This window comes from Pelmatolapia mariae, linkage group LG16_19 (assembly GCF_036321145.2).
Source record: "Pelmatolapia mariae isolate MD_Pm_ZW linkage group LG16_19, Pm_UMD_F_2, whole genome shotgun sequence".
In the NCBI taxonomy this organism is placed as follows: Eukaryota; Metazoa; Chordata; class Actinopteri; order Cichliformes; family Cichlidae; genus Pelmatolapia; species Pelmatolapia mariae.
Window position 1 is genome coordinate 9,946,529 of NC_086241.1, and position 13,113 is coordinate 9,959,641.

At 37.7% G+C, this 13,113-nt stretch overlaps 1 protein-coding gene across 2 annotated transcripts; it reads right to left on the bottom strand.

Annotated features, from left to right (window-relative positions):
• Window positions 1–509: 509 nt before the first annotated feature.
• Window positions 510–12,354, bottom strand: spopla (speckle type BTB/POZ protein like a). Of its 2 annotated transcripts, none has more exons than XM_063499223.1 (12): window positions 12,185–12,354; window positions 10,924–11,005; window positions 8,446–8,563; window positions 7,369–7,490; window positions 6,819–6,970; window positions 6,593–6,720; window positions 5,443–5,620; window positions 4,799–4,854; window positions 4,559–4,681; window positions 2,715–2,857; window positions 2,560–2,613; window positions 510–2,026 (listed from the first exon to the last, which is right to left on the bottom strand). In XM_063499223.1, exons 3-12 carry the CDS (start codon window positions 8,521–8,523, stop codon window positions 1,882–1,884), a joined length of 1,179 nt encoding a protein of 392 aa, XP_063355293.1. In that variant the 5' UTR covers window positions 8,524–8,563; window positions 10,924–11,005; window positions 12,185–12,354; the 3' UTR covers window positions 510–1,881. The 2 variants fall into 2 exon arrangements, with proteins under 2 accessions (XP_063355293.1, XP_063355294.1); XM_063499224.1 differs by lacking the exon at window positions 12,185–12,354 and adding an exon at window positions 11,978–12,164.
• Between the last annotated feature and the right edge of the window lie 759 nt (window positions 12,355–13,113).

Genomic DNA, 13,113 nt, shown 5'->3' on the forward strand with positions numbered 1-13,113 from the left:
GGCGTCCTAAAGCAGAGATGGTATCAGGTCTTTTCCTGGGATCTGTGCTGAGAGGGGCGGATGAGGATCAGCGAGCTGCTGATGAAGACTTCTCTTCCAGCAGAAAAGAGTGGCCTCACATTCACTTTAATTAGGGCTTGTGCCAAGCATTCACACATAAAATGGGGGGGGGGGGGGGGGGGGGGGGGGGGGAAGCACGTCTTTTATGTGCTGAACAAAAGGTTCAACATTTAACATGGCACTATGCTAATGCAGTTAAAGCACATTTTCTTTTGATTATCACAGTGGTGTTGTTGTCTAATTATTATTTTTTTCAAACGAGAACCCTTCAAAAAAATAAAAAAATCACCCCAGCCTGATACCTGCACCCATTAGTACAACCATTAAAAGAAACGGTGTGGATAATAACCATCCTTCCTTAGGCTGAAATCTCTTCACATTGAGCTCAACATTCTCCAGTTAAAAACAGATATTAAAAATTAAAAAAAAAAAAAACCTAGGCCACTTCAGACTGCTGGAAAATGTTTTAATGGGTTAATGCAGGCATTCTTGCAGACAACAACTTCATCTTTTAGTTTTTTTTCTTCCAACGTTTCAACATCTCAACATGACGCTGAATGATGAGTAATATCATGTAAAAATGATGCTACTCGTAATTTACAAAATCCTCTGAAGTGTCTGTCACGCCACAACATACAAGACGGACCGAATAAAAATGACAACCCCTCATTCAAACACAGAATAACATTGCCAGTAGAAGTGATGCTCAGCATCCTACAGATATCCAAGCATGTTAGAGGAAGATTTTGCACATACTCAATTAATTTTATTCTGCACAAATATGTCAGATAATTGCAGAAAAAAAATGGTTAAAACAAAATTGGTACTTGGACACTTTCTTTTGACAATAACATGACCATGCATTAGTCTCTCCACTTTTAGTTAACCACAATATATTGAGAATATATAATATTTGCATGTTGGCAATACTAAAGAAACAAATTCTCAAAATTGAATCTATAACAGTTCACAGACGTATGATCTGGAATAAGTCATTCAAATGGGAGACTGAGTAAATATGTCCATATACTTCCAATGTTTTAATATATTAGGGCCAAAGTACAGACACTTTTGTCTTACATGTTTCACAAGGATCGACACTGTCTTCATAATGGCAGATCACTATTTCCCCCCACAAATACGCAATAGGACACACTTTCTTGTACATTGGTCTTTTGAAGATGGTTCAACTGTCATTTACATAGAAATGGTGCCATCAATATGGGGCATACACATCTTTTAAAAAGTGTAAAGAACTGACCTTGCACTGAAAGTGTTCATGCTTTTTAATGTCTAGTCACAAAACGGGCTAAACATTACAAATATATAATATTTCCCATTTAGTTAAACCTTTGTTACGTTCCTATAGAACTCCATATCAAAATGACTATTCATGGGAACTAGTGCAACCTGGAGGAGGCCTGGTCTTTGTGACAAGGCAGGCACAGAGTAAAATAGACAAAGTACTCCAGAGCAGCTCCAGAGCAATGGCAGATATATTAAGGCCATTTTGAAAATTACAGGAAAAATAAAACTGTAGCAGAGAGCTTGACTTGCTACCCAGTCTGAACAGAATTCAGTTCGGGCAGCAAAGCAAGCAAGCAACACCGAGTGAACCAATTTTTTTTTCCTCCCCCCAGTCAATTGATGTCAGTCTTCCACGTGCCAGCCTCCCCACATCCCTGGCCAGAAAGCCCCACTCTTCTTTATTCAAGTGTGTTCAGTTTTGGTGGAAATAAAGAGTGGTATCCTTGCTAGTCCTTCTTTTTTGTAAACCCATGCTTCACACCTCCAGTAAAGTCCTGGGACACAGTCGAGCAGTCAAGACTGTTTTAGGCGCTTCCTGGGAAGACCGAAGGGTGGGCACTGTGCTGAAGCCAGGGCACGAAAGGCTTCGGCTACCAAGTGAGGATGGGACTGGATCATTGACTTCCAGCCTGCAGTCTCCATTATATCTGTAGCATGACTGTAAGCACATGCAAAATGAAGTCAGACACTCAGACATGATAATCTGCACATTAAAAACCAATAAACATAAATGAGATTGTAATGACAAAGCAAATAAGTGGGATTTGATTTGTGAGTTGTATGCTAAACTTGAAAAAGGGCCATTAGTGCTTTCCGCACACATGCATAAACTAAAATTAATAGAGCGGTGGAATGCGTCGCGCTGTGAATACAACAGAGAGAAATAAGCTTAATATTTCAAGGTGTCCTGTAACACTGCACTACATCATCTGGAAGAGAAGTAAGAAAAAAAATCTTCCCACAGCAACCACCTCCCTTCTTTTTAAAATTCTACAAATATTCCATTTCCAGGGTTTATCCAGGAATGAGTCTATTAATAACTTGGATACAAAGATATGGAGCTTCAAACTGAAAAGGCAAATAGCACTCTGTCTACCTGGGCTAAAACAATGAATTCTAATGCATCTGGTTGGGGAAAGAGATAAGAGTGTGGTATTAATCTTGTGTCACATATATCAGCTAATTACATACTTGCTATTCCAGTTCTTTCCATCTTTACAGCCCAGCTGTCTCAGGACACTGCACCTATGGCAAGGAGATAAAAAGGTAAGCATTCAGGGCTGGTAAACAGAAATGGCAGCAGGAATTTATCACTGGAGTTTTTTTTTCTTTTTTGCGATACTTGCCTGTTGATAAAATCTATGGCTTGTGCTTTGAGCTGCTCGGCACTGTGCAAGTCAGCCAGGATGAGGGTGTCGGCCACATTCTCCACTGAAAGGCTGTTGCACAAGGCCTCTTCACACATAACCTTTAAACGCTCAAGAGCATACTGGGGTGGAGGTGATAGAACGAGGGGGGGAACACAGAGAGCAGCGATTATAGTCTACATGTTAAATAAATGCCTGTGACTTACGGTTTTATCACAGTTAGTGCAAATGCACATTAAGGCTACGGATGCAATCATTTACTGGAATGGATGACTCAGCAATCCTAATAGAAATGGAGAAAAATTGACGAGGATCCAAAATGCTGAAGCAGAAGGCTCTCTAATAAGCATTTTAAAGAAAACTAAAAGCACTACCTTGCAGTTCTATGCCTCTGTCGACCAGTTAAGTTGCAGTTTACATCCAGTTTAAACTTATGACTTATGTAAGGGAGAATGAAGGAATTTGTGTTGTGTGTTTACAGTAGAAGTGTGCAAAAACTCTTCCTATGTCCTCATACTTGGGGATGCTTTACAATTAGAGGTGATTACAATAAAGCAACCATTAAACATGTTGAGAACGGATGTTTCTTAAAAAATTGTAAACTGTAAAAACAACCAAAAAAAACCAAATCAAACCAACAATGACAACCAAAAAAATATATATATATTTTGACATTTGACATGAATCCTGTATGAGTTTAATATTAGGAGGATGCCTGCTTTGACTGGCAGGTGTGCCGACACATGGAGCCTTAGCTGACTGCTGTCTGTGTGGCATAACTTTGCCAGTTCCAGCCACCACAGTGGACCTCTCCACTATGCTTGAGTATTTTAACCGAACTGAATGATCTGAAAAAAAAATAATCATATAGCTGTTTGTGCGGTAAAGCTGATCTGAAAAGCCTGCGTTTCTGTTTTGTTGAGTGAAATTTTAAGACATAATTAACCTGCTGCTTAGCACTAATTAGCTGATTTGTGCCTATATGTTGTACCCGTACAGTTTCTGAATGCAAACCAACACAGCAGTGACAAGCACGTCGACAATGAAAATTTAAATGTTGTCGACATCAATCTTTTACACACAGTTTATAACAAAATGTTTCGTGAGGTCACAGAGCTTGAGGTTTGACAAGTAAGACCTAATAAATGCATCCCTGAGTCAGAATGGTTTGTGCAGAATTTGAAGAAATTCCCTTGAAGCGTCCCTGAAGCACCGTGTTTACAGGAATGACAGAAAGCTCACTCAGTACAGTTTTGATTCTTCTAACAGTTTATCCTTTTTCCAGCTACACAATAACAGCCCTAGATGAAAATATTAGACAAATCAGTCTCAACACAGAAGAGAAACCACATCACAATATCAGTAACCTTAGTTAAATCAGCCCTTAAAGTTTGAAGAGCTGCCTATAAGTATGTGTTTGGAAGCACACACCGTGGATGAGCACATTCTCTCCCCACCACACACACACACACACACAAAAAAAAAAAGGTAAACAATACAGACTACAACGGCTAACAGCTACATAATTACAGAATAGACCGCATTAGCCCTTAAGCCTCATTGACTTACATATAGTGTTGCATGTTCCATTCACTGAACAGCTGGAGGCTTCAAACGCTCACAAAGTACACTACTGTCCATGACAATACTGCATACAATTACCATTTCAGCTTTACTGTTTCACTCTTTAAGTTACTAGTGAGTTAGTAACTGAATACAACACCAAGAAACACCATAAGACTAAGGTTAATTTTCTACTTTTACAAGAGAAACTGGCAGTAGATGTCTGGTCAAATAAAAGCATAATCTCATTGGGCACTTACTTTATCTGCAGCTGCCAGCAAATTGTCTGCCATTTTCTCCAAATTTGGCGCTTTGCCTGTATAGATGAAGCCCATCATTTCCTTAAAGACATCAGGATCCACATCACTGATGTCAACACGGTTCTGCAAATTTAGACGGCTTTCTTTAGTGCACAGAACCTAGTATGTATATATACAAAAGCAATAAAAGTACTGAAAGGATTTGCTGAGGGCATGTGATAATTAAAGTTTTACTCCTACCTTTTTACTCTCCTCCATTTCATGTTCAAACATAGCATTAAAAACTGGTGACCTCGCTGAAAAAAAAAAGAAAAGCATAAAAATATATATTAAAAAAATACACACTTTTGGCATTTACCAATGACTCGTCAACAATAATGAGCACATTAGCAAAGCAAATAAAATGTCTTAATTCATCCAGGCATATAAGCATCAATGTCACATAACAAAACAGCACATAAATTACAAAGATCTTAGAAGACAGATGTAAAAAGTCCACAAAATATCTATACTATTAAAATAAAATGCTGCAAAATTTAGATTGCTGCCACTTTGTTAGCACTTCCTCTTTGAGCACTGAGGCTTCCACCATGTCTAATGAAGATGAGCTAGAGAGCAGAGCCAGCCTCTCAATCTCCTGAATCTTACAGTCATCTGGGTCAAGCAGGGCCAAGCAGGGGTAGTGGTGTGGATTAGCACCCACTGCAGAAGTAGGCCGCTACAAATCAAGCCATGAACACAGACTGCTCATAGCCTTTCGAGGTACTTATAGCTCTCCACAGAAGCTGTTCATAGGCGGCACAGATGTGTCTGTCTTGGCCCATTTTGAGGGCTTTTCTCTGAGTTGTTACAAACTTAAGTTGTGGAGGCCAGGGAGGTCTTACCTGCAAGGATGGATTTGTGGGCTTTGAACTCCTGCCCTCCCACATAGAGGCTGCAGTCTGTGAAGCGTGAACACTCCCACAGGTTCCCGAGGTCATCAGACAGCTGACACTCTGGTACCTTCAGCATGTTCATGTTAGACTGGCCTGAAATGTTGACAGAATCCTGGACAACACTAACCTGTATAGCAGAGAGAAAAACAAAAAACAAACTAAAGCTGTTGTATCAAGCCAAAACTTGCTAACAAATCCAGCAGCAAATATGTAGCAAACATTGAATTAGCGGCCAATGTGTGTTTGATTTCTTTCTTTTTAGTGTGTATTTTCCAGACTAGGGAACCTACAATTAGGATGGCAAAATGCTTGAAAACATATAACCACTTAAATCCAAAATTAATTAACTTTGCTGACATCCCTAATTGACGGGAAGAGACAGTTTGTCTTTAATTTGAATGTAATTTATTTATCAAAGTGGCAATTTCTCTGAAACTGTTTAATCCTTGTGGAAACGCTGGCTGGCAAATTGTAATCCTAGCAATACTAACTCAATTGCACGTACATGAAAATTCACTGCCACCTCACTTAACTTGTCCCTTGAAAGAAGATTTCAGTAGATGTTCATTCTTCTTGACACACCAAATTCAATTATTTCAGAAAACAAGCTTCAACACAAACGATGTGTGATGGGGGAAGCATTTCTTTTGCCAACAGTTCAATGTCATTTGAAGCAAATCCTAACAATAAGTTGCACCACAGCATGCACTCAGGTGTAATGTGGTCATGTCAAGAGCTTCAATCCATTAAAAGGTCGCAACATGGGTGTAATTAAGTTCATATAAGAATGGTCTAATGTTGAAGACTTCATTTAAAATTTAACATAACAAATGAATACTTTATAAAGCCAAATATAACACAACAACTGGTACAAAAAAAAAAAGAGAGAAGACAACCAGGTTCTTTCCACTAGCCAAATGTTAGTGGAAAGAACACAAATATGAATTTAATCGCTTACAATTTTTACAATCGATAGATGTTTTGACTGCAATCGAGTAGAGAAATTGTGGTTCAATGTCATTTGTAATGCTGCTAAATCTAATGAACAAAAAAGACAAAATGGTAGCACTTTAATTTGAAGACCAAAAGGAAAGATTACCTCACAGAACAGGGTGAGCTTGTCATCTGGTAAAAGTCCATTGGCTTCATCAAGGAGGAAATCTCTCCGTATAAATTTTTTGAAGCCCCAGTCTTTGCCTTGGACAAATCTATATGCTCTTTGGCTTTCTGCAGCCAAGGGGAAAAAAAAAATCGCAGTCTTGTTATAGCTTTTACAAGTAGGGAATAAAAAGGAACCCAAAAAACACTCAAAATCCTGCACTCACCCATTGCTTTTGTCTCCTCTCGTTTAGCATTCAACAAAGAAAACTTGAACTTTGCTCTGACTTCACTTTTTGGACAGCTAACAAGAAGTAAATACAATGACAGATAATCTTTGCTTTCATCATCAAGTCCCTTTGGATTGACTCGCAGACACCTGCCAAGCGAACAGATAACACTGCACGTCAGTTATCGTACAAACTTAAAACAGGAGTGCTTTCAATGCTTTCGTCAAAACAACACTACGACGAGCCCTTAGGTGCAATTTTCGTGTTTCTGAACAGCTGTGTGTAATTATCACCTATGTGCAGAGTTCACATACTGAAAACAAATATACTTTTTATTGACATGCTGGTTTGTTCTAGAAAATTCTAGGAACTCAATCAGGCAAAAAAATTGATATAAATAGTAAAAAGCTAAACCATGTTTACAGTTCCAAAACTCTAAAAGCTATTCAACACATCAGTGATTTTCATGGCCACAGAAACTAAAGGGAAGAAGAAAAAACAACAAACATCTAGCAGCAGCAGTAAAAGGTTTATCTTGAGTACTAACCATTTCATTTTGTCATTAGGGCCAGAAGAGAAAGTTGAGCTCTTCAACACTTCTCCCATTTCCTCTCTGCAAAAACTAAAGTTGTTTATGGTCCACATGTAGGAAAACTTCACAACTTTGACCTTGAACAAGAATAAGACACATACAGACCCATCAGACCCCTAAGGTGAAACTTAACATACTCCCACAGTAAATTCTGATCACTTGCACAGTGTCACTATAGGGGGGGGGGGGGGGAATCACAAAGATGTAAAATTGTAACATTAATGAATGCTGAATTCAATTTAGCTGCTGTTGTATGGTGTCATCTTTTGTATGCTGATTTACTGTTGATATTTAACAGCTGTGCCACCCCCACCCTTAGTAATAATATACTAAGGAGAATAAAATTTGAGAATGAAAAACAGCAATATGATTTTGAAACTAACACTAAAACAATCTACATTTAAAGTGGCAACCAAGAAGCTTTCATTTTTCTAATGCCTGTCAGGTCACTGCCTATTTATAATGAGATAACCTGATAACGATTTACTCTGCAATTTGCATATTAAAGTAGGAAAATATTTATATGCATATATTTAAGAATATTAGAAATACTGTGCCTTTGACAACATACTTGGGAGTAAAACGCTGTATTAAGTTATCCCAAATGTAAAATAAGTCGTTCTTACTGCTACAGCTTCACACTGCGTGCAAGAGATGAATTGACTTTTATTATGAAATACAAAAAGTGGGTGTAGCCAGTTAGATGAGGAGCTGCAGGTGGCAGGCTACAGATCAACCTCTCAACCCTGCTAGTCAGACTCAGCTATGTGCAACATTTAAAAGGGGGGGGGAGAGAAAAAAAAAAAAAAAAAAACACGACAGGGAAAAAGCCTGTTTTCATCATCAAGTCAATATTTTACTTTATTGCTCCCAGGATTTGGTGACTTGTGGTATATTTACCTTTATTTTTCATTACTACCAGTAACTACATGTGTATGAGATTGCCACTTTAAATACAATTATATATAAAAATATGAAAACAGTTCTATCATTATGCAGAAAAGAATAAAAAGAGTGCAGTTGTGACCATACCTGTGTGTAACACCAGCTCTCTGCCACAGGTCCACTTGACATCTCCCCAGGAGGAGGAGGAGTGGGAACCCGTGACATCGCTGGCTCTGTGGTACCACTCACTCACGTCCTTAAAGCACTAACATTACAACAAAACAATAAACAACGAGTATTTCTCAAGAATTTAACAGCATAAAGTTTAGCTTTCATGAATCAGCCTGGAAACACATTTGAAACATGAGTAAACAAAATGAAAATGAAACCATCCTCATGTACAGTTAACTGTATTATCTGTACTTTTCCTTTATGTAAAAAGTACCTTAACCTTGACAGCTATTCACCAGTCACCCTAAAAGCACATCTCCAAAGTTTGAGTAAAGCTGTAGTCAGCATAATTTATTACAAATATGATAACAGCAAGAAAAAAAAGAAAAGATTCAATGAAAACAGCCAATATCACATAACTACATAAATCAAAAGGTTATCTTTCAGCAGTCGTGGCTGAAAGACAAAAGGTGAAAACAATGTTGGCTGTTCAGAACAGCAGGAACTGAAGCAGGATTTATATGTCTAATGTTTGGACACCTATAACACATGCCTTTCCACAAATTTCTGAAATAAAATTATTATTAAGTGCTCCATACTATTTTTATAACAATGGCAAAATACAAATGCCATTTTTATTTCACTTATTCAGGGCATGTTTTATGACAGCAATATACCAAAACCTACCTACCTACATATAACAGCTCATATTTACCAGAGCTGGATCACACCGTTTTATTTTTATTATTTTTTCCCCTAACGTAAGATCATTTAAGTTCATACTTTCTTGCAGTAAGTTCAAAAGTCTCTAAAGCCCTGTGAGCCTTATCACACTTTCCTGGAGTAAATTTCTATTAAAAATGATGAAACTGGTCATGTTTTTAGACAACTGGCAAATGTTGCAAAAGCTTCACCTCACTATATACAAATACAATGCTTTCAGGAAGTAAAACAAATAAACAAACAAACAAACAAACAACCCACAAGAAATTTCAAAAGATAATGCTGTTGAAAATACTTCTCCTCTACCAACGGTGCTCCCGAGCATTAATCATCTTTTGTACCTCCCTCCTACCATGTGCTACATAAAAAAAATACAATAAAATTTCTTTCACTTCCAGTATTTAATTTGAGGCCAAAAGTGTTCCAATTCTCAGACAATATCCAGTGTCAAAGGGCGAGCTGATGTCACCATTTCCATGTTTTATAATACATTATATTAATAATGTGAACTTAATTTTTTGCGTAACTGTTTTACCTAAAAGTGTTCTTGTACTCCTGTGTGTGTAATGACTTTGCTTAACCATAGCACACAATCATACATTATGTAGTTTTATCACCTAAAGAAAATATTTTGTTAAATAAAAACCAGCAGTCAGTGAATTCGCTGTAAACACAGTACGACTGAAACTGGTGTGGATTATTGTAGACTCAGATGAGACTTCTTTCTATGTCTCTATAAAAATATAGCGTGATATGATTGCTATATCAATGCTATACATTTACACTCCCTACTTTGTTAAACAACAAATCAAACCCGGGTATGACAGTCTGAGGCTGACACACCGTCTGACTTGGATTTGGTACGTAAAAAGGGAGCTACTTCCACAATTTCCAAATAAGAACAGAACTTTTAAAAAATTCCAAGAAAACTGTTCCTACTACAGGTGGAAACAGCAAACATATTTTACCTTCTGAGACAAAAAACACACCATGAGTACAACCAGGCTAAGAAGGACGAGACAGCAACTGCTGACGATGTCCGAATCAAAAGAAAACAAATGACTCCACCAAACATCACAGGAAGACTTTCTGCTTGCGCTCCATATGACAGGAAGGGCAAACGGTGGATGGAAATTACTGATGCGCTTACATGGTGGAACCATGTAATTAATAAATAAATAAATAAATAAAAGCTGGACCCAAGATGCAACATCCTAGGTAGAAGATTTTCTCCTTTATTCTGTACAGTATTGCACAGCTACGAGTTTATGTCACTCTAGTCATTGTTAAAATTTTCAGGAAAAACACTACCTAGCTACTTGTTTGCTTACAGTGAAATTATACTGTCACTACTATTGCACTATAAACGCTGCATTGTTTCAAATTAGGAAGTGTGTCATCAGTGACAGCAGCTCACTGGAAAAGCAGAATGGAAAATGCTCATCATTTACTTGCACTTATAAATGCTGCTGCCTGCAAGCATCAATTAAACATCCTTCAGTATCTTTTACCTTCTCTGTAATGTCAGAATTATCGCTATGGCAAATTTTCTAGAAATATTGTTATATAATTTGCAAGCTATAGCGCTCACTCATGCTAATGTGTATGTGCGGTTTCCAGTATATAGCCTTGTATCAGTGCTTCGAGTAGTCAAACTGAATCTACACAATCAAGTCTGCACACATCTGAGCCTAGTGCCCTAAAGAGCAAGAGCCAACTCCTTATAATCACCTCTTGAATGGTTGAAATGTACACAGATGGATGTTTTTAGGTTATCACAGGATCCTTCATGACCTCATCTTCATGTTACATACTAGAAAAAAAAGGAAACAAATATTAGGCCTTGAATATAGAGCTGTTCAACCTATCTAGTAGTAACTGAAGAGCCCCCATGTTACAGAAGCATCTAGAAATGAAGAGATTGCTCATAACAAACCCCTCACATTTATAAAAAAAAGAAAGAAAAGTCAACAAATTGAACCACAAGAAAGTGATTGCTTAAATAAATAAATAAAAATCAGTCGTGAATGCCACGTTATTAAAAACTGAGTGCACCACTCACGATAACATACTGGTTGTCCGGATGAGTAATTTAGGTTTGTAGTATTTTGCTAAACGTTAACGATAATTTAGGACAATTTATCGCTCGCCACATCCTTTAGGTGGCTGCTCGGCTGATAGGTCAGTGAGTTAAACTTAAGATTCACCTGCAACTTTGTTTGGCCAACACATTAGCTGGAGTTGTGCTACCTCGCCTGTAACACAACACAGATGATGCTATGCGGACTAACATTCAACTAGCTGGATTGCATTAGCTAAAAGTTACACCGCAGGAGTTGTATTGAGCCTCACAACTTACATTACCCAATATGGTTTTCCAGATGTAAACAAGTGTGACTAAGAGTAAGTTAGTATGAAAAACATTGAAAAATAAATAGCAAATAAAGCAACAGCTCAATGTTAGCTAAAGTATCAATACAAATTTCCAGACCATCATCTACGCCGCTTCACCATATGTCGTCATTTAACAACAAGCTTGCTCAAATAAGAACAGTAATAAAAGGGGAAGCATCATATTTTAGATATTTATCGATTTTTATGTTCAATACGTATGTAGCTAACCTTTTCATTAGCAAGCTTAACTTCACTTTAGCAGACCGCAAATACGGCGAATAGTCATCAGCTAGCACACAACATGTTAGCAATAAATCTGTTCGCATGTTTCCCAGCACACTTAGATCAGTTGTATTACTTCTCATCTGCGACACAAACTAACTAAAGATACCTCAAGTTGATTCCGTGCCGTGTTGTTTAGACCCCGCATTAGCCGGCGTGAAACAAAAGGGCCTTCGCTGAGACAGGATGCTAACTAACGAAGCGCTTTGGTTCAGCCTGCTGGTGGGAAAACAACATCGGCTAACTAGCGGCTAGCTAGCTAATCTCTACACTGGCTGCTGGCAAAAAAGTTTAAAAAGACGTGGTGACTGCGTACCTCTCAATTTCATACTCCCACATATATCGAATAACGCATAAAGCTTTGTGTTACACCTGCTCCTTTCACGGTCCGTCACTTTGAACTCTTTTTCATTCAGTCTCTTTACAAGGTTTCTTTGTCTAATTTATATCTCTGCTAGCTTACATTTGTCTAGCTGGCTGGGGTAGCTTGAATGGCTAGAAAATATAGCTACTGCGCAGGCGCGAAATTTGGATAATGTCCACAGACTGATCATGTCTTCCTCCATCTCAACTATGATAATAATAATAATAATAATAATAATAATAATAATAATAATAATAATAATAATGTTCCCCTTTCACCTAAACTCTGATCTTAAAAACTGAAAATAGCAGTGGTTACTCTGGAGACTAGATAGACCTATTGATTAGGCTATTCAGGCAACAGGATTACACACATACACAAATACACACACATAAGTGTGAATCTTTGCCATTTTGAGAAACTGGATAGAACAGTACCTCATCAGTATCCACATGGACTTATAATACTTATTTTAGATCAAGTAACTCTCGTAAGTTCCATGTTTGTAATTGGGTTCTTGAGACCTGGATTACAAGTGTAGGCACCTGTAAAACCCTATTAGCCAGCAAGGGTTGTTTAAAAATTTTACATATGAATCAATTGACTTGACTTGGTAACTTTGGGAAAGGATTGTGCACTCATATATTTACCTACAGGTTCTCACATCTTTTTAGGGTTATATTATTTTTGCTGGTGAGAATATACACATTGCCTTACAACAAAATTAAGTACATTGCAGTACAAATAAAAGAATAATTTAAACTTAACCCCCTCTCTTTTTCCCTTTAAAAGCACCTCTGTGACTTTGTGTTGGAAAGTTTCTTCTTAGCTTCTTCAGACTGGATCTCATCTTTTCATTCTGCGTTTAACTTGCATTGATA